We start from the raw sequence: 21,826 nt of genomic DNA, 5'->3' as shown, positions 1-21,826 counted from the left end.
CCCTTACATGTATATTACACCATCCCCCCCCCCCACCCCCACCCCGGGGTACATCTCACCCTATTACTAGCCCTTACATATATATTACACCATCCCCCCCCCCCCCCCCCCGGGGTCACATCTCACCCTATTACTAGCCCTTACATATATATTACACCATCCCCCCCCCCTCCCCCGGGGTACATCTCACCCTATTTACTAGTCCTTACATGTATATTACACCATCCCCCCCCCGGGGTACATCTCCCCTATTACTAGTCCTTACATGTATTATTACACCCTTCCCCCCCCCCCCCCCTCCCCCGGGGTACATCTCGCCCATTACTAGCCCTTACAGTATATACACCATCCTATCCCCCCGGGGTACATCTCCCCCTATTACTAGTCCTACATGTATATTACACAATCCCCCCCCCCGGGGTACATCTCCCCCTATTACTAGTCCTTACATGTATATTACACCATCCCCCCCCCCCCGGGGTACATCTCACCCTATTACTAGTCCTTACATGTATATTACACCATTCTATCCCCCCCGGGGTACATCTCACCCTATTACTAGTCCTTACATGTATATTACACCATCCCCCCCCTCCCCCGGGGTACATCTCACCCCTATTACTAGTCCTTACATGTATTATACACCATCCCCCCCCTCCCCCGGGGTACATATCGCCTATTTACTAGTCTTACATGTATATTACACCATCCCCCCCTCCCCCGGGGTAATCTCACCCTATACTAGCCCTTCCATGTATATTACACCATCCCCCCCCCCGGGGTACATCTCACCCTATTACTAGTCCTTACATGTATATACACACCCCCTCCCCGGGGTACATCTCCCCCTATTACTAGCCCTTGCATGTATATTACACCCCCCTCCCCCGGGGTACATCTCCCCCTATTACTAGTCCTTACATGTATATTACACCATCCCCCCCCCCCCCCCCGGGGTACATCTCACCCTATTACTAGCCTTACATGTATATTACACCATTCCCCCCCCCCCCCCCCGGGGTACATCTCACCCTATTACTAGTCCTTACATGTATATTACACCACCCCCCCCCCGGGGTACATCTCACCCTATTACTAGCCCTTACATGTATATTACACCATCCCCCCGGGGTACATCTCACCCTATTACTAGTCCTTACATGTATATTACACCATCCCCCCGGGGTACATCTCGCCCTATTACTAGTCCTTACATGTATATTACACCATCCCCCCGGGGTACATCTCACCCTATTACTAGTCCTTACATGTATATTACACCATAAGGAGGCCATTACAGCTTCCTTCTGTAAGAAGTGGTTCCTACTACACGGCTTCTCCCAGCAGATAGACGTCCCACCATGTCTGACGTTACCTCAACCACCTGGTATTGCCGGCACCCGGGATCCATTCTTTTAGGCTTTAATCTGTACTCTATATTCTTATGATAAATAGCACCATATATCTACTATCTATATTCTATGTATAAGTGGGGGAAGGTTTTAGTTTTATTATTTTATATTCGTAAACTTATATATATATATCGCTACTGAACTTCTCTTCTATACCAATGTTATATTATGTGAAAACTCAATAAAATGTTTTGAACTATATAGTATAGTGGTGGTGGGGGGGGCTCCTCTGCTGTGTATATAGTATAGTGGTGGGGGGGGGGCTCCTCTGCTGTGTATATAGTATAGTGGTGGGGGGGGGGCTCCTCTGCTGTGTATATAGTATAGGGGGGGGCTCCTCTGCTGTGTATATAGTATAGGGGGGGGGCTCCTCGGCTGTGTATATAGTATAGGGGGGCTCCTCTGCCTGTGTTATAGTATAGAGGGGGGGGGGGGCTCCTCTGCTGTGTATATAGTATAGAGGGGGGGGGGGCTCCGCTGCTGTGTATATAGTATAGAGGGGGGGGCTCCTCTGCTGTGTATATAGTATAGGGGGGGCCTCCTCTGCTGTGTATATAGTTATAGGGGGGGGGGGGGGCTCCTCTGCTGTGTATATAGTATAGGGGGGGGGGGGCTCCTCTGCTGTGTATATAGTATAGGGGGGGGCTCCTCTGCTGTGTATATAGTATAGGGGGGGGGGGGGCTCCTCTGCTGTGTATATAGTATAGGGGGGGGCTCCTCTGCTGTGTATATAGTATAGGGGGGGGGGGCTCCTCTGCTGTGTATATAGTATAGGGGGGGGGGCTCCTCTGCTGTGTATATAGTATGGGGGGGCTCCTCTGCTGTGTATATAGTATGGGGGGGGGGGCTCCTCTGCTGTGTATATAGTATAGGGGGGGGGCTCCTCTGCTGTGTATATAGTATAGGGGGGGCTCCTCTGCTGTGTATATAGTATAGGGGGGGGCTCCTCTGCTGTGTATATAGTATTGGGGGGGCTCCTCTGCTGTGTATATAGTATAGGGGGGGGGGCTCCTCTGCTGTGTATATAGTATAGGGGGGGCTCCTCTGCTGTGTACATAGTATAGGGGGGCTCCTCTGCTGTGTATATAGTATAGGGGGGGGGGGCTCCTCTGCTGTGTATATAGTATAGGGGGGGGCTCCTCTGCTGTGTATATAGTATAGGGGGGGGGGCTCCTCTGCTGTGTATATAGTATAGGGGGGGGCTCCTCTGCTGTGTATATAGTATTGGGGGGCTCCTCTGCTGTGTATATAGTATAGGGGGGGGGCTCCTCTGCTGGGTATATAGTATAGGGGGAGCTCCTCTGCTGTGTATATAGTATAGGGGGGGCTCCTCTGCTGTGTATATAGTATAGGGGGGGGGCTCCTCTGCTGTGTATATAGTATAGGGGGGGGCTCCTCTGCTGTGTATATAGTATAGGGGGGGGGCTCCTCTGCTTTGTATATAGTATAGGGGGGGCTCCTTTGCTGTGTATATAGTATAGGGGGGGCTCCTCTGATGTGTATATAGTATAGGGGGGCTCCTCTGCTGTGTATATAGTATAGGGGGGCTCCTTTGCTGTGTATATAGTATTGGGGGGCTCCTCTGCTGTGTATATAGTATTGGGGGGCTCCTCTGCTGTGTATATAGTATAGGGAGGGGGCTCCTCTGCTGTGTATATAGTATAGGGGGGCTCCTCTGCTGTGTATATAGTATAGGGGGGCTCCTCTGCTGTGTATATAGTATAGGGGGGCTCCTCTGCTGTGTATATAGTATAGGGGGGGGGGCTCCTCTGCTGTGTATATAGTATAGGGGGGGGCTCCTCTGCCGTGTATATAGTATAGGGGGGGGCTCCTCTGCTGTGTATATAGTATGGGGGGGGCTCCTCTGCTGTGTATATAGTATCGGGGGGGCTCCTCTGCTGTGTATATAGTATAGGGGGGGGCTCCTCTGCTGTGTATATAGTATAGGGGGGGGCTCCTCTGATGTGTATATAGTATAGGGGGGGCTCCTCTACTGTGTATATAGTATAGGGGGGCTCCTCTGCTGTGTATATAGTATAGGGGGGCTCCTCTGCTGTGTATATAGTATAGGGGGGGGGGGGCTCCTCTGCTGTGTATATAGTATGGGGGGGGGCTCCTCTGTTGAGTATATATTATAGGGGGGCTCCTCTGCTGTGTATATAGTATAGGGGGGGGGGCTCCTCTGCTGTGTATATAGTATAGGGGGGGGGCTCCTCTGCTGTGTATATAGTATAGGGGGGGGCTCCTCTGCTGTGTATATAGTATAGGGGGGCCTCCTCTGCTGTGTATATAGTAAAGAGGGGCTCCTCTGCTGTGTGTATAGTATGGGGGGGGGGCTCCTCTGCTGTGTATATAGCATTAGGGGGGGGCTCCTCTGCTGTGTATATAGTATAGGGGGGCTCCTCTGCTGTGTATATAGTATAGGGGGGGCTCCTCTGCTGTGTATATAGTATTAGGGGGGGGCTTCTCTGCTGTGTATATAGTATAGGGGGGGGGCTCCTCTGCTGTGTATATAGTATAGGGGGGGCTCCTTTGCTGTGTATATAGTATTGGGGGGCTCCTCTGCTGTGTATATAGTATAGGAGGGGGGGCTCCTCTGCTGTGTATATAGTATAGGGGGGGGGCTCCTCTGCTGTGTATATAGTATAGGGGGGGGGGCTCCTCTGCTGTGTATATAGTATAGGGGGGCTCCTCTGCTGTGTATATAGTATAGGGGGGGGGGCTCCTCTGCTGTGTATATAGTATAGGGGGGCTCCTCTGCTGTGTATATTATTATAGGGGGGGCTCCTCTGCTGTGTATATAGTATAGGGGGCTCCTCTGCTGTGTATATATTATAGGGGGGGCTCCTCTGCTGTGTATATAGTATAGGGGGGCTCCTCTGCTGTGTATATATTATAGGGGGGGCTCCTCTGCTGTGTATATAGTATAGGGGGGCTCCTCTGCTGTGTATATAGTATAGGGGGGGCTCCTCTGCTGTGTATATAGTATAGGGGGGGGCTCCTCTGCTGTGTATATAGTATAGGGGGGGCTCCTCTGCTGTGTATATAGTATAGGGGGGGGGCTCCTCTGCTGTGTATATAGTATAGGGGGGGGGCTCCTCTGCTGTGTATATAGTATAGGGGGGGGGCTCCTCTGCTGTGTATATAGTATCGGGGGGGCTCCTCTGCTGTGTATATAGTATAGGGGGGGGCTCCTCTGCTGTGTATATATTATAGGGGGGGCTCCTCTGCTGTGTATATAGTATAGGGGGCTCCTCTGCTGTGTATATAGTATAGGGGGGGCTCCTCTGCTGTGTATATAGTATAGGGGGGGGGGGCTCCTCTGCTGTGTATATAGTATAGGGGGGGCTCCTCGGCGGTGTACATAGTATAGGGGGGGGGCTCCTCTGCTGTGTATATAGTATAGTGAGGGGGGCTCCTCTGCTGTGTTTATAGTATAGAGGGGGGGCTCCTCTGCTGTGTATATAGTATAGGGGGGGGGGCTCCTCTGCTGTGTATATAGTATAGGGGGGGGGGCTCCTCTGCTGTGTATATAGTATAGGGGGGCTCCTCTGCTGGGTATATAGTATAGGGGGGCTCCTCTGCAGTGTATATAGTATAGGGGGGCTCATCTGTGTATATAGTATAGGGGGGCTCCTCTGCTGTGTATATAGTATAGGGGGGGGGCTCCTCTGCTGTGTATATAGTATAGGGGGGGCTCCTGTGCTGTGTATATAGTATAGGGGGGGCTTCCTCTGCTGTATATATAGTATAGGGGGGCTCCTCTGCTGTGTATATAGTATAGGGGGGCTCCTCTGCTGTTGTATATAAGTATAGGGGGGGCTCCTCTGCTGAGTATATATTATAGGGGGGGCTCCTCTGCTGTGTATATAGTATAGGGGGGCTCCTCTGCTGTGTATATAGTATAGGGGGGCTCCTCTGCTGTGTATATAGTATAGGGGGGGGGGCTGCTCTGCTGTGTATATAGTATAGGGGGGCTCCTCTGCTGTGTATATAGTATAGGGGGGGGGGCTCCTCTGCTGTGTATATAGTATAAGGGGGGGGGCTTCCTCTGCGGTGTATATAGTATAGGGGGGGGGGGCTCCTCTGCTGTGTATATAGTATAGGGGGGGGGGATCCCTCTGCGTGTATATAGTATAGGAGGGGCTCCTCTGCTGTGTATATAGTATCGGGGGCTCTTCTGCTGTGTATATAGTTATAGGGGGGCTCCTCTGCTGTGTTATATAGTATAGGGGGCTCTTCTGCTGTGTATATAGTATAGGGGGGGGCTCCTCTGCTGTGTATATAGTATAGGGGGGCTCTTCTGCTGTGTATATAGTGTAGGGGGGGCTCCTCTGCTGTGTATATAGTGTAGGGGGGCTCTGCTGTGTATATAGTGTAGGGGGGCTCCTCTGCTGTGTATATAGTATAGGGGGGGCTCCTCTGCTGTGTATATAGTATAGGGGGGGCTCCTCTGCTGTGTATATAGTATAGAGGGGGGGGCTCCTCTGCTGTGTATATAGTATAGGGGGGGGGGCTCCTCTGCTGTGTATATAGTATAGGGGGGGGCTCCTCTGCTATGTATATAGTATAGGGGGGGGGGCTCCTCTGCTGTGTATATAGTATAGGGGGGGGCTCCTCTGCTGTGTATATAGTATGGGGGGGCTCCTCTGCTGTGTATATAGTATAGGGGGGCTCCTCTGCTGTGTATATAGTATAGGGGGGGGGGGCTCCTCTGCTGTGTATATAGTATAGGGGGGCTCTTCTGCTGGGTATATAGTATCGGGGGGGCTCCTCTGCTGTGTATATAGTATGGGGGGGGGGGGCTCCTCTACTGTGTATATAGTATAGGGGGGGCTCCTCTGCTGGGTATATAGTATAGGGGGGCTCCTCTGCTGTGTATATAGTATAGGGGGGGGCTCCTCTGCTGTGTATATAGTATAGGGGGGCTCTTCTGCTGTGTATATAGTGTAGGGGGGGCTCCTCTGCTGTGTATATAGTGTAGGGGGGCTCTGCTGTGTATATAGTGTAGGGGGGGCTCCTCTGCTGTGTATATAGTGTAGGGGGGCTCTGCTGTGTATATAGTGTAGGGGGGGCTCCTCTGCTGTGTATATAGTATTGGGGGGGGGGGGCTCCTCTGCTGTGTATATAGTATAGGGGGGGCTCCTCTGCTGTGTATATAGTATAGGGGGGGGGGCTCCTCTGCTGTGTATATAGTATAGGGGGGCTCCTCTGCTATGTATATAGTATAGGGGGGGGGCTCCTCTGCTGTGTATATAGTATAGGGGGGGGGGGCTCCTCTGCTGTGTATATAGTATGGGGGGGCTCCTCTGCTGTGTATATAGTATAGGGGGGCTCCTCTGCTGGGTATAGTATAGGGGGGCTCCTCTGCTGTGTATATAGTATAGGGGGGCTCTTCTGCTGGGTATATAGTATCGGGGGGCTCCTCTGCTGTGTATATAGTATCGGGGGGGGGGGCTCCTCTACTGTGTATATAGTATAGGGGGGGGGCTCCTCTGCTGTGTATATAGTATAGGGGGGGGGGGTTCTCTGCTGTGTATATAGTATGGGGGGGCTCCTCTGCTGTGTATATAGTATAGGGGGGGGGGGCTCCTCTGCTGTGTATATAGTATAGGGGGGCTCCTCTGCTATGTATATAGTATAGGGGGGGGGGCTCCTCTGCTGTGTATATAGGATAGGGGGGGGGGCTCCTCTGCTGTGTATATAGTATGGGGGGGGCTCCTTCTGCTGTGTATATAGTATAGGGGGGCTCCTCTGCTGTGTATATAGTATAGGGGGGCTCCTCTGCTGTGTATATAGTATAGGGGGGCTCTTCTGCTGGGTATATAGTATCGGGGGGGCTCCTCTGCTGTGTATATAGTATCGGGGGGGGGGCTCCTCTACTGTGTATATAGTATAGGGGGGGGGCTCCTCTGCTGTGTATATAGTATAGGGGGGGGGGTGCTCTGCTGTGTATATAGTATGGGGGGGCTCCTCTGCTGTGTATATAGTATAGGGGGGGGCTCCTCTGCTGTGTATATAGTATAGGGGGGGGCTCCTCTGCTGGGTATATAGTATAGGGGGGGGCTCCTCTGCTGTGTATATAGTATAGGGGGGGCTCCTCTGCTGGGTATATAGTATAGGGGGGGCTCCTCTGCTGTGTATATAGTATCGGGGGGGGGGGGGCTCCTCTGCTGTGTATATAGTATAGGGGGGGGGGCTCCTCTGCTGTGTATATAGTATCGGGGGGGGGCTCCTCTGCTGTGTATATAGTATAGGGGGGGCTCCTCTGCTGGGTATATAGTATAGGGGGGGGGCTCCTCTGCTGTGTATATAGTATAGGGGGGGCTCCTCTGCTGGGTATATAGTATAGGGGGGGGGGGCTCCTCTGCTGTGTATATAGTATAGGGGGGGCTCCTCTGCTGGGTATATAGTATAGGGGGGGGCTCCTCTGCTGTGTATATAGTATAGGGGGGCTCCTCTGCTGTGTATATAGTATAGGGGGGGGGGGCTCCTTTGCTGTGTATATAGTATAGAGGGGGGCTCCTCTGCTGTGTATATAGTATAGGGGGGCTCCTCTGCTGTGTATATAGTATAGGGGGGCTCCTCTGCTGTATGGGGGGGGGGGGCTCCTCTGCTGTGTATATAGTATAGGGGGGATCCTCTGCTGTGTATATAGTATAGGGGGCTCCTCTGCTGTGTATATAGTATAGGGGGGCTCCTCTGCTGTGTATATAGTATAGGGGGGCTCCTCTGCTGTGTATATAGTATAGGGGGGCTCCTCTGCTGTGTATATAGTATTGGGGGGGCTCCTCTGCTGGGTATATAGTATAGGGGGGCTCCTCTGCTGTGTATATAGTATAGGGGGAGGCTCCTCTGCTGTGTATATAGTATCGGGGGGGGGCTCCTGTGCTGTGTATATAGTATAGGGGGGGGCTCCTCTGCTGTGTATATAGTATAGGGGGGGGCTCCTCTGCTGTGTATATAGTGTAGGGGGGGGGGGCTCCTCTGCTGTGTATATAGTATAGGGGGGGGCTCCTCTGCTGTGTATATAGTGTAGGGGGGGGGGCTCCTCTGCTGTGTATATAGTATAGGGGGGGGGCTCATCTGCTGTGTATATAGTGTAGGGGGGGGGGGGCTCCTCTGCTGTGTATATAGTATCGGGGGGCTCCATCACGTTGCCCATGCTTTCTCTTCTCCTCTTGGCTTCTTTATACTGTTGGGGTTGTAGCTCTCTGCGTCCTCCCGGACCCCCCTGTTTTCGGACCCCCATCCCTGTTGCACGGATGTCTTCTGAGGTTACTGTGGTGTTATGCGGGAGAAGTGAAAGTTTGGCGGGGGTCCAGGCGGGTCAGGGTGGGGTGTGAGGGGCGGCCGGCCGGGGGGTGTCATACGCAGCCAGCCACAAATGACTTAAACGAAAAATTAAAAGCTAATTCCATGTCCAGAGGTTTGAAACCAGCTGCAACTGGATTTTAACCCCCCCGTGCCCACGCTATGAATCCTGGGTAAAAGTATGCATCTTCCCCCTCCGTCTCCCCCCTCCTCTCCTTTTGTTTAATCTGACTGTAAGGTTATGATTGGCTGGATGGCGGCTCAGTGCCCACACTCAGGGCAGGAATCCCGCAGGGCTCCGGCGGCAGCGGGGAGGGGGGGCCGCTGGTGTCATGCTGCCTGAGCCGCCCACCCAACACAATCCTTACATCCCAGGAAAAAAAAAATCCCTCTCCTCACCTCTCCCTCCCGCTCCCCCCTTCCTTCCCTCCGTCTGTCTCTTCTTCCTATATATTCTTATTTCCTGGTGCCCCCCTTCCCCGCGTCCCCCCCCAGACAGCTGCTGCCGGAGATCTGTGAGTATGCTGTGGAATGTGTGTGCGTCCTGGGGGTCCGTACGGGGTCCGGGGGGGACGCCACCGCTCCACCACCACCGCGTTTATGGCAAATGAATTCTTTTGTTGGTATGGCGTAGGGCTGAGGGGTTTAGGTAATGGCTCCCCCCTTGTCTTCCTCCTCCTCCTCCTCCTCTGGCTGTGTGAATGGGGACAGTCAGCTGACGGACGGGCGGGCGGCTGGAGATGGCGTGCTGCCAGCCTCCGGTGCACGAGTGTGCGAGTAGTGCGAGCGAGCGGCCAGGCCTGGGATATTGTGAATGTGAGCAGGGCCTGTGTCACTTCAGACCTGACTGAAGGCTCGAGGAAGAGGAGGAGGGGGGGGGAGGGGGACCTCCTCCTCCTCCTCCATTTCTTCCTCCCCTCCTCATTGTGAGGGATAGAGGAGGGGGGGTGGATGGGCTGTCTGGCCCGTGGAATACGAGAGTCATGATATGGCAGGTAAATGCAGCCGCTTCTCCAGCAGCCTGGGGGTGGGCACGGGGGATTTGATGCCATTGGGGGGGATGCACGGACCCTCACCACTGTGGCGGCTGTCTTATTGTTGAAGCGTTGTACCCGCCAGGCGCTGGATCAGGAATCGTGACCCCCGGTGTGATGGATTGGGGCTGCGTTATTACAGGGTAGGTCCATTGTGTGTGATGTAACGGCGGGCTGCGGAGCGATGTGCCAGCCGTGTACGCCTCATTACCTGTCTGCCCCTTCGGCCCTCACCTCACATCACCCCCAGAGCCGTGCCCGGGCAGTGCTGCCACCGCAACCGCAGGGGAGGGGGAGCGCCACCACCGCTGCCGCCGGGACATCTGGAGACCAACACAACCACCATTATGTAAAAATAAGTCGGGGCACGCACGCTCCCCTCCCCCATGGCATGTGTCACAACTAGAAACAGGTGCAGTGCACGCCAGCCTCCTCCATCTTTGCTGTGGGCACCCCGGGATCCGAGAACCCGGGTTAACCCTTCACTGGGCAGTTGGTCGTATGTTATATGTGATGTGTAATGTCCTTCACAGAGATGTATATAATGTGTGTATATATCTATGTTATGTGTAATATCCTGCTCAGAGATGTATATACTGTGTGTATATATGTATATATCTGTTATGTGTAATATCCTGCTCAGAGATGTATATACTGTGTGTATATATCTATGTTATGTGTAATATCCTGCTCAGAGACGGTTGTGACTAAATCATATACTGTGTCTCTATACAGGTGTGTGTGTGTGTGTGTGTGTGTGTGTGTAATCATCACATATCTGAGCACTTGCTGATCCAGATCCCTCTGTGTATTATTATATATCGGTATCAGTCACCAGATCCCTCTGTGTATTATATATCGGTATCAGTCACCAGATCCCTCTGTGTATTATTATATATCCTGGTATCAGTCACCAGATCCCTCTGTGTATTATTAATATCGGTATCAGTCACCAGATCCCTCTGTGTATTATTCTATATCGGTATCCAGTCACCAGATCCCTTGTGTATTATTATATATCGTATCAGTCACCCAGATCCCTCTGTGTATTATTATATATCGGTATCCAGTCACCATGATCCCCTCTGTGTATTATTTATATCGGTATCAGTCACAGATCCCCTCTGTGTATATTCTATATCGGTATCAGTCACCAGATCCCTCTGTGTATTATTATATATCGGTATCAGTCACCAGACTCCCTCTGTGTATATTATATATCGTATCAGTCACTAAATTATATATAGTATGTTTTATAGATATATATATATATATATATATATATATATATATATATATATTATATATATATATAATATACATATACAGTATCTGGTCACTATATCCCTGTACATTATATATAGTATGTTATATATACAGTATCCGGTCACTATATCCCTGTACATTATATATAGTATGTTATATATACAGTATCCGGTCACTATATCCCTGTACATTATATATAGTATGTTATATATACAGTATCCGGTCACTATATCCCTGTACATTATATATAGTATGTTATATATACAGTATCCGGTCACTATATCCCTCTACATTATATATAGTATGTTATATATACAGTATCCGGTCACTATATCCCTGTACATTATATATAGTATGTTATATATACAGTATCCGGTCACTATATCCCTCTACATTATATATAGTATGTTATATATACAGTATCCGGTCACTATATCCCTGTACATTATATATAGTATGTGTATGTTATATATACAGTATCCGGTCACTATATCCCTGTACATTATATATAGTATGTGTATGTTATATATACGGTATCCGGTCACTATATCCCTGTACATTATATATAGTATGTGTATGTTATATATACGGTATCCGGTCACTATATCCCTGTACATTATATATAGTATGTTATATATACAGTATCCGGTCACTATATCCCTGTACATTATATATAGTATGTTATTTATACAGTATCCGGTCACTATATCCCTGTACATTATATATAGTATGTTATATATACAGTATCCGGTCACTATATCCCTCTACATTATATATAGTATGTTATATATACAGTATCCGGTCACTCTATCCCTGTACATTATATATAGTATGTTACATATACAGTATCCGGTCACTATATCCCTGTACATTATATATAGTATGTTGTATGTATATCTACAGTATCCGGTCACTATATCCCTGTACATTATATATAGTATGTGATGTTATATATAAGTATCCGGTCACTATATCCCTGTACATTATATATAGTATGTTATATATACCAGTATCCGGTTCACTATATCCCTGTACATTATATATAGTTATGTGTCTGTTATATACAGTATCCGGTTCACTATATCCCTGTACATTATAATTAGTATGTGTATGTTATATATACAGTGTCCGGTCACTATATCCCTGTACATTTATATGTAGTATGTACTATATACAGTATCCGGTCACTATATCCCTGTACATTATATATAGTATGTGTATGTTATAATACAGTGTCCGGTCACTATACCCTTTACATTATATATAGTATGTTATGATATACAGTATCCGGTCACTATATCCCTGTACATATATATAGTATGTGTATGTTATATACAGTATCGGTCACTATATCCCTTACATTATATATAGTATGTTATATATACAGTCTCCGGTCACTATATCCCTGTTACATTATATATAGTATGTTATATATACAGTATCCGGTCACTATATCCCTGTACATTATAATAGTATGTTATATATACAGTATCCGGTCACTATATCCCTGTACATTATATATATGTATGTTTATATATACAGTATCCGGTCACTATATCCCTGTACATTATATATCGTATGTTATATATACAGTATCCGGTCACTATATCCCTCTACATTATATATAGTATGTGTATGTTATATATACAGTAATCCGGTCACTATATCCCTGCTACATTATATATTAGTATGTTTATATACAGTATCCGGTCACTATATCCCTGTACCATTATATAGTATGTGCATGTTATATATACAGTATCACGGTCACTATATCCCTGTACATTATATATAGTATGTTACTATATACAGTATCCGGTCACTATATCCCTGTACATTATATATAGTATGTTGTATATATACAGTATCCGGTCACCTATATCCCTGTACATTATATATAGTATGTATATTTATACAGTATCCGGTCACTATATCCCTCTACATTATATATAGTATGTTATATATACAGTATCCGGTCACGATATCCTCGTACATTATATATAGTATGTATATATACAGTATACCGGTCCACTATATCCCTCTACTTATATATAGTATGTTATATATACAGTATCCGGTCACTATATCCCTGTACATTATATATAGTATGTATATATATACAGTATCCGGTCACTATATCCCTGTACATTATATATAATATGTTATATATACAGTATCCGGTCACTATATCCTGTACGTTATATATAGTATGTTATATATACAGTATCGGTCACTATATCCATGTACATATATACATAGTATGTGTATGTATATATATATACAGTATCGATCACTATATCCCTGTACGTTATACTATAGTATGTTATATATACAGTATCCGGTCACTATATCCCTCTACATTATATATAGTATGTTATATATACAGTATCCGGTCACTATATCCCTCTACATTATATATAGTATGTGTATGTTATATATACAGTATCCGGTCACTATATCCCTCTACATTATATATAGTATGTTATATATACAGTATCCGGTCACTATATCCTGTACATATATATAGTATGTGTATGTTATATATGCAGTATCCGGTCACTATATCCCCTACTACATTATATTAATAGTATGTTATATATACAGTATCCGGTCACTATATCCTGTACTATATATAGTATGTCTATATACAGTATCCGGTCACTATATCCCTGTACATTATATATAGTATGTGTATGTTATATATACAGTATCCGGTCACTATATCCCTGTACATTATATATAGTATGTGTATGTTATATATACAGTGTCCGGTCACTATATCCCTGTACATTATATGTAGTATGATATATACAGTATCCGGTCACTATATCCCTGTACATTATATATAGTATGTGTATGTTATATATACAGTATCCGGTCACTATATCCCTGTACATTATATATAGTATGTTCTATATACAGTATCCGGTCACTATATCCCTCTACATTATATATAGTATGTTATATATACAGTATCCGGTCACTATATCCCTGTACATTATATATAGTATGTGTATGTTATATATACAGTATCCGGTCACTATATCCCTGTACATTATATATAGTATGTGTGTTATATATACAGTATCCGGTCACTATATCCCTGTACATTATATATAGTATGTTATATATACAGTATCCGGTCACTATATCCCTGTACATTATATATAGTATGTTATATATACAGTATCCGGTCACTATATCCCTGTACATTATATATAGTATGTTATATATACAGTATCCGGTCACTATATCCCTGTACATTATATATAGTATGTGTATGTTATATATACGGTATCCGGTCACTATATCCCTGTACATTATATATAGTATGTGTATGTTATATATACAGTATCCGGTCACTATATCCCTGTACATTATATATAGTATGTTCTATATACAGTATCCGGTCACTATATCCCTGTACATTATATATAGTATGTTCTATATACAGTATCCGGTCACTATATCCCTGTACATTATATATAGTATGTGTATGTTATATATACAGTATCCGGTCACTATATCCCTGTACATTATATATAGTATGTGTATGTTATATATACAGTATCCGGTCACTATATCCCTGTACATTATATATAGTATGTGTATGTTATATATACAGTATCCGGTCACTATATCCCTGTACATTATATATAGTATGTGGTATGTTATATATACAGTAATCCGGTCACTATATCCCTGTACATTATATATAGTATGTTCTATATACAGTATCCGGTCACTATATCCCTGTACATTATATATAGTATGTGTATGTTATATATACAGTATCCGGTCACTATATCCCTGTACATTATATACAGTATGTGTATGTTATATATATATACAGTATCCGATCACTATATCCCTGTACATTATATATAGTATGTTATATATACAGTATCCGGTCACTATATCCCTCTACATTATATATAGTATGTGTATGTTATATATACAGTATCCGGTCACTATATCCCTGTACATTATATATAGTATGTGTATGTTATATATACAGTATCCGGTCACTATATCCCTGTACATTATATATAGTATGTTATATATACAGTATCCGGTCACTATATCCCTGTACATTATATATAGTATGTGTATGTTATATATACAGTGTCCGGTCACTATATCCCTGTACATTATATATAGTATGTGTATGTTATATATACAGTATCCGGTCACTATATCCCTGTACATTATATATAGTATGTTATATATACAGTATCCGGTCACTATATCCCTGTACATTATATATAGTATGTGTATGTTACATATACAGTATCCGGTCACTATATCCCTGTACATTATATATAGTATGTGTATGTTATATATACAGTATCCGGTCACTATATCCCTGTACATTATATATAGTATGTTATATATACAGTATCCGGTCACTATATCCCTGTACATTATATATAGTATGTTATACATACAGTATCCGGTCACTATATCCCTGTACATTATATATAGTATGTTATATATACAGTATCCGGTCACTATATCCCTGTACATTATATATAGTATGTGTATGTTATATATACAGTATCCGGTCACTATATCCCTGTACATTATATATAGTATGTGTGTTATATATACAGTATCCGGTCACTATATCCCTGTACATTATATATAGTATGTTATATATACAGTATCCGGTCACTATATCCCTGTACATTATATATAGTATGTTATATATACAGTATCCGGTCACTATATCCCTGTACATTATATATAGTATGTTATACATACAGTATCCGGTCACTATATCCCTGTACATTATATATAGTATGTGTATGTTACATATACAGTATCCGGTCACTATATCCCTGTACATTATATATAGTATGTGTATGTTATATATACAGTATCCGGTCACTATATCCCTGTACATTATATATAGTATGTGTATGTTATACATACAGTATCCGGTCACTATATCCCTGTACATTATATGTAGTATGTGTATGTTATGTATAATAATCTCGTTCTTCTCCTCGGTAGGATGGACAGAGTTACAGAAGACGCCTTACGCCTCAACCTGCTGAAGAGAGGCCTGGAGCAGCCGGACGACCGTGAAGATGTTTTGGCCAAACAGCTTAAGATGGAGGGGCACGAGGCCATGGAGAGGCTAAAGATGTTGGCGTTGTTGAAGAGGAAAGATCTCCCCGGCCTGGAGCTGTCGCACGAGCACGCCGCTAAACAGGACGGCCTGAAGCTGTATGAGGAGAAAATGAACGGCAACCTTAGGCCTCACGTGGACACCAGGCCAGGGGCGAGGCACGGCAAGGAGAACATCACTGAGGAACCCGTGGACATGAGCTCCAGACGGAGGTGAGAACAATGGCCTGTGTATCCGCATAGCTGGTCCTACACATCGCAGCTCCCGCCATGCTGCTGACCAATGAGCGGCATGGTGGTGGGCAGACCTGGTATTTCCTCAACTACACGGGTTATTGGCTAGGCAGGGGCGCTCGGACCACGGCTGGGTCACTTATGAAGCCCGATACTTCTGTAATTCTCTGCTACACATCATGTTACACAGGGCAAGACTGCAATGACTTACACCATGCCATCAGCCAGCAGGAGGGTCTGGTTGTCCTATGTTCACTCCGCGTCATCGGGACCCGAGGTGTTCCTGTACCCTGGTCTTAACACAGTGCATCTACATGCCCTAGTCAGGGATCACAGGCCTACATGCAGCACACATACTAAGCTGTCCATACACACAGCGGCCCCTCCTTACCGCATCCATACACATCGGCCCCTCCTGACCGCATCCATACACACGGCGGCCCCTCCTGACCGCATCCACACACACAGTGGCCCCTCCTGACCGCATCCATACACACGGCGGCCCCTCCTGACCGCATCCATACACACGGCGGCCCCTCCTGACCGCATCCATGCACACGGCGGCCCCTCCTGACCGCATCCATACACACGGCGGCCCCTCCTGACCGCATCCATACACACGGCGGCCCCTCCTGACCGCATCCATACACACGGCGGCCCCTCCTGACCGCATCCATACACACGGCGGCCCCTCCTGACCGCATCCATACACACGGCGGCCCCTCCTGACCGCATCCATACACACGGCGGCCCCTCCTGACCGCATCCATACACACGGCGGCCCCTCCTGACCGCATCCATACACACGGCGACCCCTCCTGACCGCATCCATGCACAGGGAGGCTCCTCTCTGCCCACAGCTGCCCCGCTGCCATCTTGGATGTGAATTATCAGCCTGTGGGCAGTGACTCGTCTTGAGACTTGTACATGTTTTTACCTCGGAGACCCTTTCCACCCCAGGGGCCGGGGCAGGTTCCTTACTTTACGTCTGATCTTCATGTTTTGTATCTGTGATCAGTGACCAGGACCGGGCCGGACTGACCCCATCTCCAGACGTCATTGTGTTGTCTGACAATGAAGCCTCCAGCCCCCGATCCAGCTCTAGATTAGAAGATCGAATCAAGGGAGCCAACCTGGAGATGTTCAAGGTAGCGTCATCTATCGGTGCTCCAGGCGGGAACGTGCAGCTGACAGGCAACAGACGCCATGTTCTAACCCCTATTCTCTCCCCCCCAGGGAAAGACTCTAGAGGAACGTCAGCAGCTGATCAAGCAGCTGAAGGATGAGCTGCGGCTGGAGGAGGCGCGACTGGTCCTGCTGAAGAAGCTACGACAGAGTCAGCTCCAGAAGGAGAACGTCCTACAGAAGGTGAGGCCGGCAGGGAACCCGCCCACAAGTGACCCCCTCCTTCCCCAGTCAACAGCAGCAGAGCATTATGGGATACAGCTGACTCCGCCATGGTTACTTCTATCTCCTGCTTTTTGCAGACTCCTGTTGCACAGAATGCAGCGACCATTGTACAACCGTCCACAACCCACGTGGGGCAGCCTAGCATCGCCAAAGTGCCATCACGGCCGGGCGCCCCAGGACTGGAGGTGCAGAACCTGAGGAGTGTCCAGGTAAGTGGTGGCCGTCTTTTCCTGCTAGCCAGTATTGTGACCTCTCCATCATCTTTCTGTATAGAACCTGTCACATGATGAGACTCCTCCCCTCTACATGTGGGGCTCTACCTCATGTAACCTTTAAAGGGGTAGTTTACCAAAAATTTATGAAATTTGTAATGTAAAAAAATCTCCAGTCTTCCAGTACTTATCAGCTGCTGTATGTCCTGCATGAAGTGGTGTATTCTTTCCAGTCTGACACAGTGCTCTCTGCTGCCACCTCTGTCCATGTCAGGTACTGTCCAGAGCAGGAGAGGTTTTCTATGGGGATTTGCTGCTGCTCTGGACAGTTCCTGACTTGGACAGAGGTGGCAGCATAGAGCACAGTGCCAGACTGGAGAGAATACACCACTTCCTGCAGGACATACAGCAGCTGATAAGTACTGGAAGACTTGATATTTTTTAATAGAAGTAAATTACCAATCTCTTGCACTTGCTGGGACCTGTTGACTTAATAAACATTTTGGTGAAAAACCCCTTTACCCTTTGCCCCTTTAGACCCACAGCGTCATTAGATCGTCCTCCAACGCCCCCCTGCCCCACATGATGATGTCTCAGAGAGTCATCGCTCCGAACCCGACCCAGCTCCAGGGACAGTGTGTGCCACCCAAAGCAACGCTAATCCGCAACAGCACACCGGGCATGACGCAGACCCTGAACTACCCACAGGTAATGGTGCTGCCCCTGAAATGTGTTCCTGGCGGGACCCCCAGGCCATCCTGTGTAACCCACAATGCCTTCCTCTGTCTCTGTAGACCAGCTCTTCAGTCCCCTGTCAGCGTAACTCGTCCACATCAGCCATGTACATGAACCTGGGCTCTCACATGCAGGCGGGTCCTGTGAACAGAGTGTCTTCCCCGCTGCCCAGCCCCAGTGCCATGGCTGATCCCGTCAGCTCTCAGGCTGCTGCTAAACTGGCTCTACGGAAACAGCTGGAGAAGACGCTGCTGGAAATCCCCCCACCCAAGCCCCCCGCACCACTGCTCCACTTCCTACCCAGTGCCGCCAACAGTGAGTTTATCTACATGGTGGGACTGGAAGAGGTGGTGCAGAGCGTCATAGACAGCCAGGGTAAGTGGCGGTCCCGGGATCTAGGGGTGGTGTGCGGTCACACACTGACTGTCCTATACTGACTCTTCTCCCCCCACAGGGAAGGGCCACTCCTCGCTCTTGCACATGGACCCCTTCATGTGTGCCCAGTGTCGCACCGACTTCACCCCACACTGGAAGCAGGAGAAGAGCGGGAAGATCCTGTGTGAGCAATGCATGACGTCCAACCAGAAGAAGGCTCTGAAGGCCGAGCATACAAACCGGCTAAAGAATGCGTTCGTTAAAGCCTTGCAGCAAGAGCAGGTGAGTGCAACGGACAGAGGGGGTGGGAGAAGAGCGCCATGTGTAAGTGAGTTTAGCTGCTTGGTCTCGCTGCCTCCTGCTCGCTTTACCTACTCCTAGTCTTCTCAGCCTATCCTCCTCCTCCCGATCCTCTTCTATTTTATGTCCTCCCTCCCGATCCTCTCATTGGTCTCATCACTTTCTGGTCCACTGGTCAGGTTCATCTCTCTACTGTTTTAGCTCCTATGTTTCTCCTCTTACTTTCTTTCTCCTTCTCTCAGCCCCTTTCAGTCTCTCTCCCTCCCTCCCTCTGTCTCCCCTCCCCTTACGTTCTACCTCTCTCCGTCTCGTCTCCCCTTTGCCTTCTCCCTCCGTCTCATCTCCCCTTTGCCTTCTCCCTCCCTCCCTCCGTCTCATCTCCCCTTTGCCTTCTCCCTCCGTCTCCCCTTTGCCTTCTCCCCCCCTCCGACTCGTCTCCCCTTTGCCTTCTCCCTCCTTCCATCTGTCCCCCGGTCTTCTGCCTCCAGTCCTCTCCTTGGTTTCGCCCACCCTCCATCCGTCCCCTGGTCTTCTGCCTCCAGTCCTCTCCTTGGTTTCGCCCACCCTCCATCCGTCCCCCGGTCTTCTGCCTCCAGTCTTCTCCTTGGTTTCGCCCACCCTCCATCCGTCCCCCGGTCTTCTGCCTCCAGTCCTCTCCTTGGTTTCGCCCACCCTCCATCCGTCCCCCGGTCTTCTGCCTCCAGTCCTCTCCTTGGTTTCGCCCACCCTCCATCCGTTCCCCGGTCTTCTGCCTCCAGTCCTCTGCCTCTGGTCCTCTCCTTGGTTTAGCTCACCCTCCATCTGTCCCCCGGTCTTCTGCCTCCAGTCCTCTCCTTGGTTTCGCCCACCCTCCATCCGGCCCCCGGTCTTCTGCCTCCGGTCCTCTCCTTGGTTTCGCCCACCCTCCATCCGGCCCCCGGTCTTCTGCCTCCGGTCCTCTGCCTCTGGTCCTCTCCTTGGTTTAGCTCACCCTCCATCTGTCCCCCGGTCTTCTGCCTCCGGTCCTCTCCTTGGTTTCGCCCACCCTCCATCCGGCCCCCGGTCTTCTGCCTCCGGTCCTCTCCTTGGTTTCGCCCACCCTCCATCCGGCCCCCGGTCTTCTGCCTCCGGTCCTCTCCTTGGTTTCGCCCACCCTCCATCCGGCCCCCGGTCTTCTGCCTCCGGTCCTCTCCTTGGTTTCGCCCACCCTCCATCTGTCCCCCGGTCTTCTGCCTCCGGTCCTCTCCTTGGTTTCGCCCACCCTCCATCCGGCCCCCGGTCTTCTGCCTCCGGTCCTCTCCTTGGTTTCGCCCACCCTCCATCTGTCCCCCGGTCTTCTGCCTCCGGTCCTCTCCTTGGTTTCGCCCACCCTCCATCCGTCCCCCGGTCTTCTGCCTCCGGTCCTCTCCTTGGTTTCGCCCACCCTCCATCCGTCCCCCGGTCTTCTGCCTCCGGTCCTCTCCTTGGTTTCGCCCACCCTCCATCCGTCCCCCGGTCTTCTGCCTCCGGTCCTCTCCTTGGTTTCGCCCACCCTCCAATGTTGGGTGGTTCTGGTGTTGTCTGACGTCTTTCTCTTGTGCTGCAGGAGATTGAGCAGAGGTTACAGCACCAGGTCTCCTTGTCCCCCGTCACTCCTCCAGCTGTCACCAAGCAGGAGAGCATCATCAGACATCACTCCATGCGGCAGGTATGATGGTGTGGGATGGTCACAGCTCCACCCCCTCCCCCACTGTAGACGGTGACCCCGCTGACCTCTTCCTTTTTCTCCTACAGGCCCCACAGCCACAGAATTCTCTCCAGAGAGGGATTCCCGCTGCCCGATCCATGCTGTCTAACTTTGCCCAGGCTCCTCAGTTGCCTGTGGCTGGCAGTTTGCTTGGCATGCCAGGTAAGACGCTCTCCTCCTACGTTCTGGAGAATCTTCTGAAGGTTCCAGACTCGCTCATTACTTTTTTACCTTCCAGGTGTGAACATTGCGTACCTGAACGCTGGAATGGGAGGTCACAAAGCTGCCAGCCTGGCCGACCGGCAACGGGAATATCTCCTGGACATGATCCCCCCCCGCTCCATATCCCAGACCATCAGCGGGCAGAAATAGCCCTCGGCCTCCTGCTACCGCTGCAGCTGGCGGACGTTACTGGCAATGGGGGGCCCGGTACTCGCCGGCCCCTCCCCCAACCGAGAGCAGCTTATAAAGGTTCCGTGTTTGTGCTTTTGCCCCTTTTCTCAGACTGGCTTTGATTTTAATTTTTTTTTATAAATTTGTTTTCTGCCGGTGGCACGTCCGTCACACAGAACATTTGGTGAACTTCTGATGGATGAGGCGCTGTCCGGGACCTGTGACCGCCCCCTCCCCTGGAGCCGCCAGTGGACCCTGCAGTGAGATGGGATGTGGCCACAGCAAGGGGAGGTGGGGGGCAAC

At 48.6% G+C, this 21,826-nt stretch overlaps 1 protein-coding gene across 1 annotated transcript in view; it reads left to right on the top strand.

The window, feature by feature from the left end:
- GATAD2B (GATA zinc finger domain containing 2B) overlaps window positions 1-21,620 on the top strand; it is a 45,936-nt gene extending 24,316 nt beyond the window's left edge. The window contains exons 3-12 of the mRNA XM_069949851.1: window positions 16,043-16,372; window positions 17,412-17,541; window positions 17,630-17,761; window positions 17,881-18,012; window positions 18,553-18,723; window positions 18,810-19,125; window positions 19,205-19,407; window positions 20,990-21,091; window positions 21,178-21,292; window positions 21,369-21,620. Coding sequence (XP_069805952.1) covers window positions 16,043-16,372; window positions 17,412-17,541; window positions 17,630-17,761; window positions 17,881-18,012; window positions 18,553-18,723; window positions 18,810-19,125; window positions 19,205-19,407; window positions 20,990-21,091; window positions 21,178-21,292; window positions 21,369-21,502 — 1,765 coding nt within the window. The 3' untranslated portion in view covers window positions 21,503-21,620. The remainder of the gene's footprint in view (window positions 1-16,042; window positions 16,373-17,411; window positions 17,542-17,629; window positions 17,762-17,880; window positions 18,013-18,552; window positions 18,724-18,809; window positions 19,126-19,204; window positions 19,408-20,989; window positions 21,092-21,177; window positions 21,293-21,368) is intronic.
- Window positions 21,621-21,826: the final 206 nt, after the last annotated feature.

This window comes from Dendropsophus ebraccatus, chromosome 13 (assembly GCF_027789765.1).
Source record: "Dendropsophus ebraccatus isolate aDenEbr1 chromosome 13, aDenEbr1.pat, whole genome shotgun sequence".
Lineage (NCBI taxonomy): Eukaryota > Metazoa > Chordata > Amphibia > Anura > Hylidae > Dendropsophus > Dendropsophus ebraccatus.
This window is presented reverse-complemented; position numbering and strand designations above follow the sequence as displayed.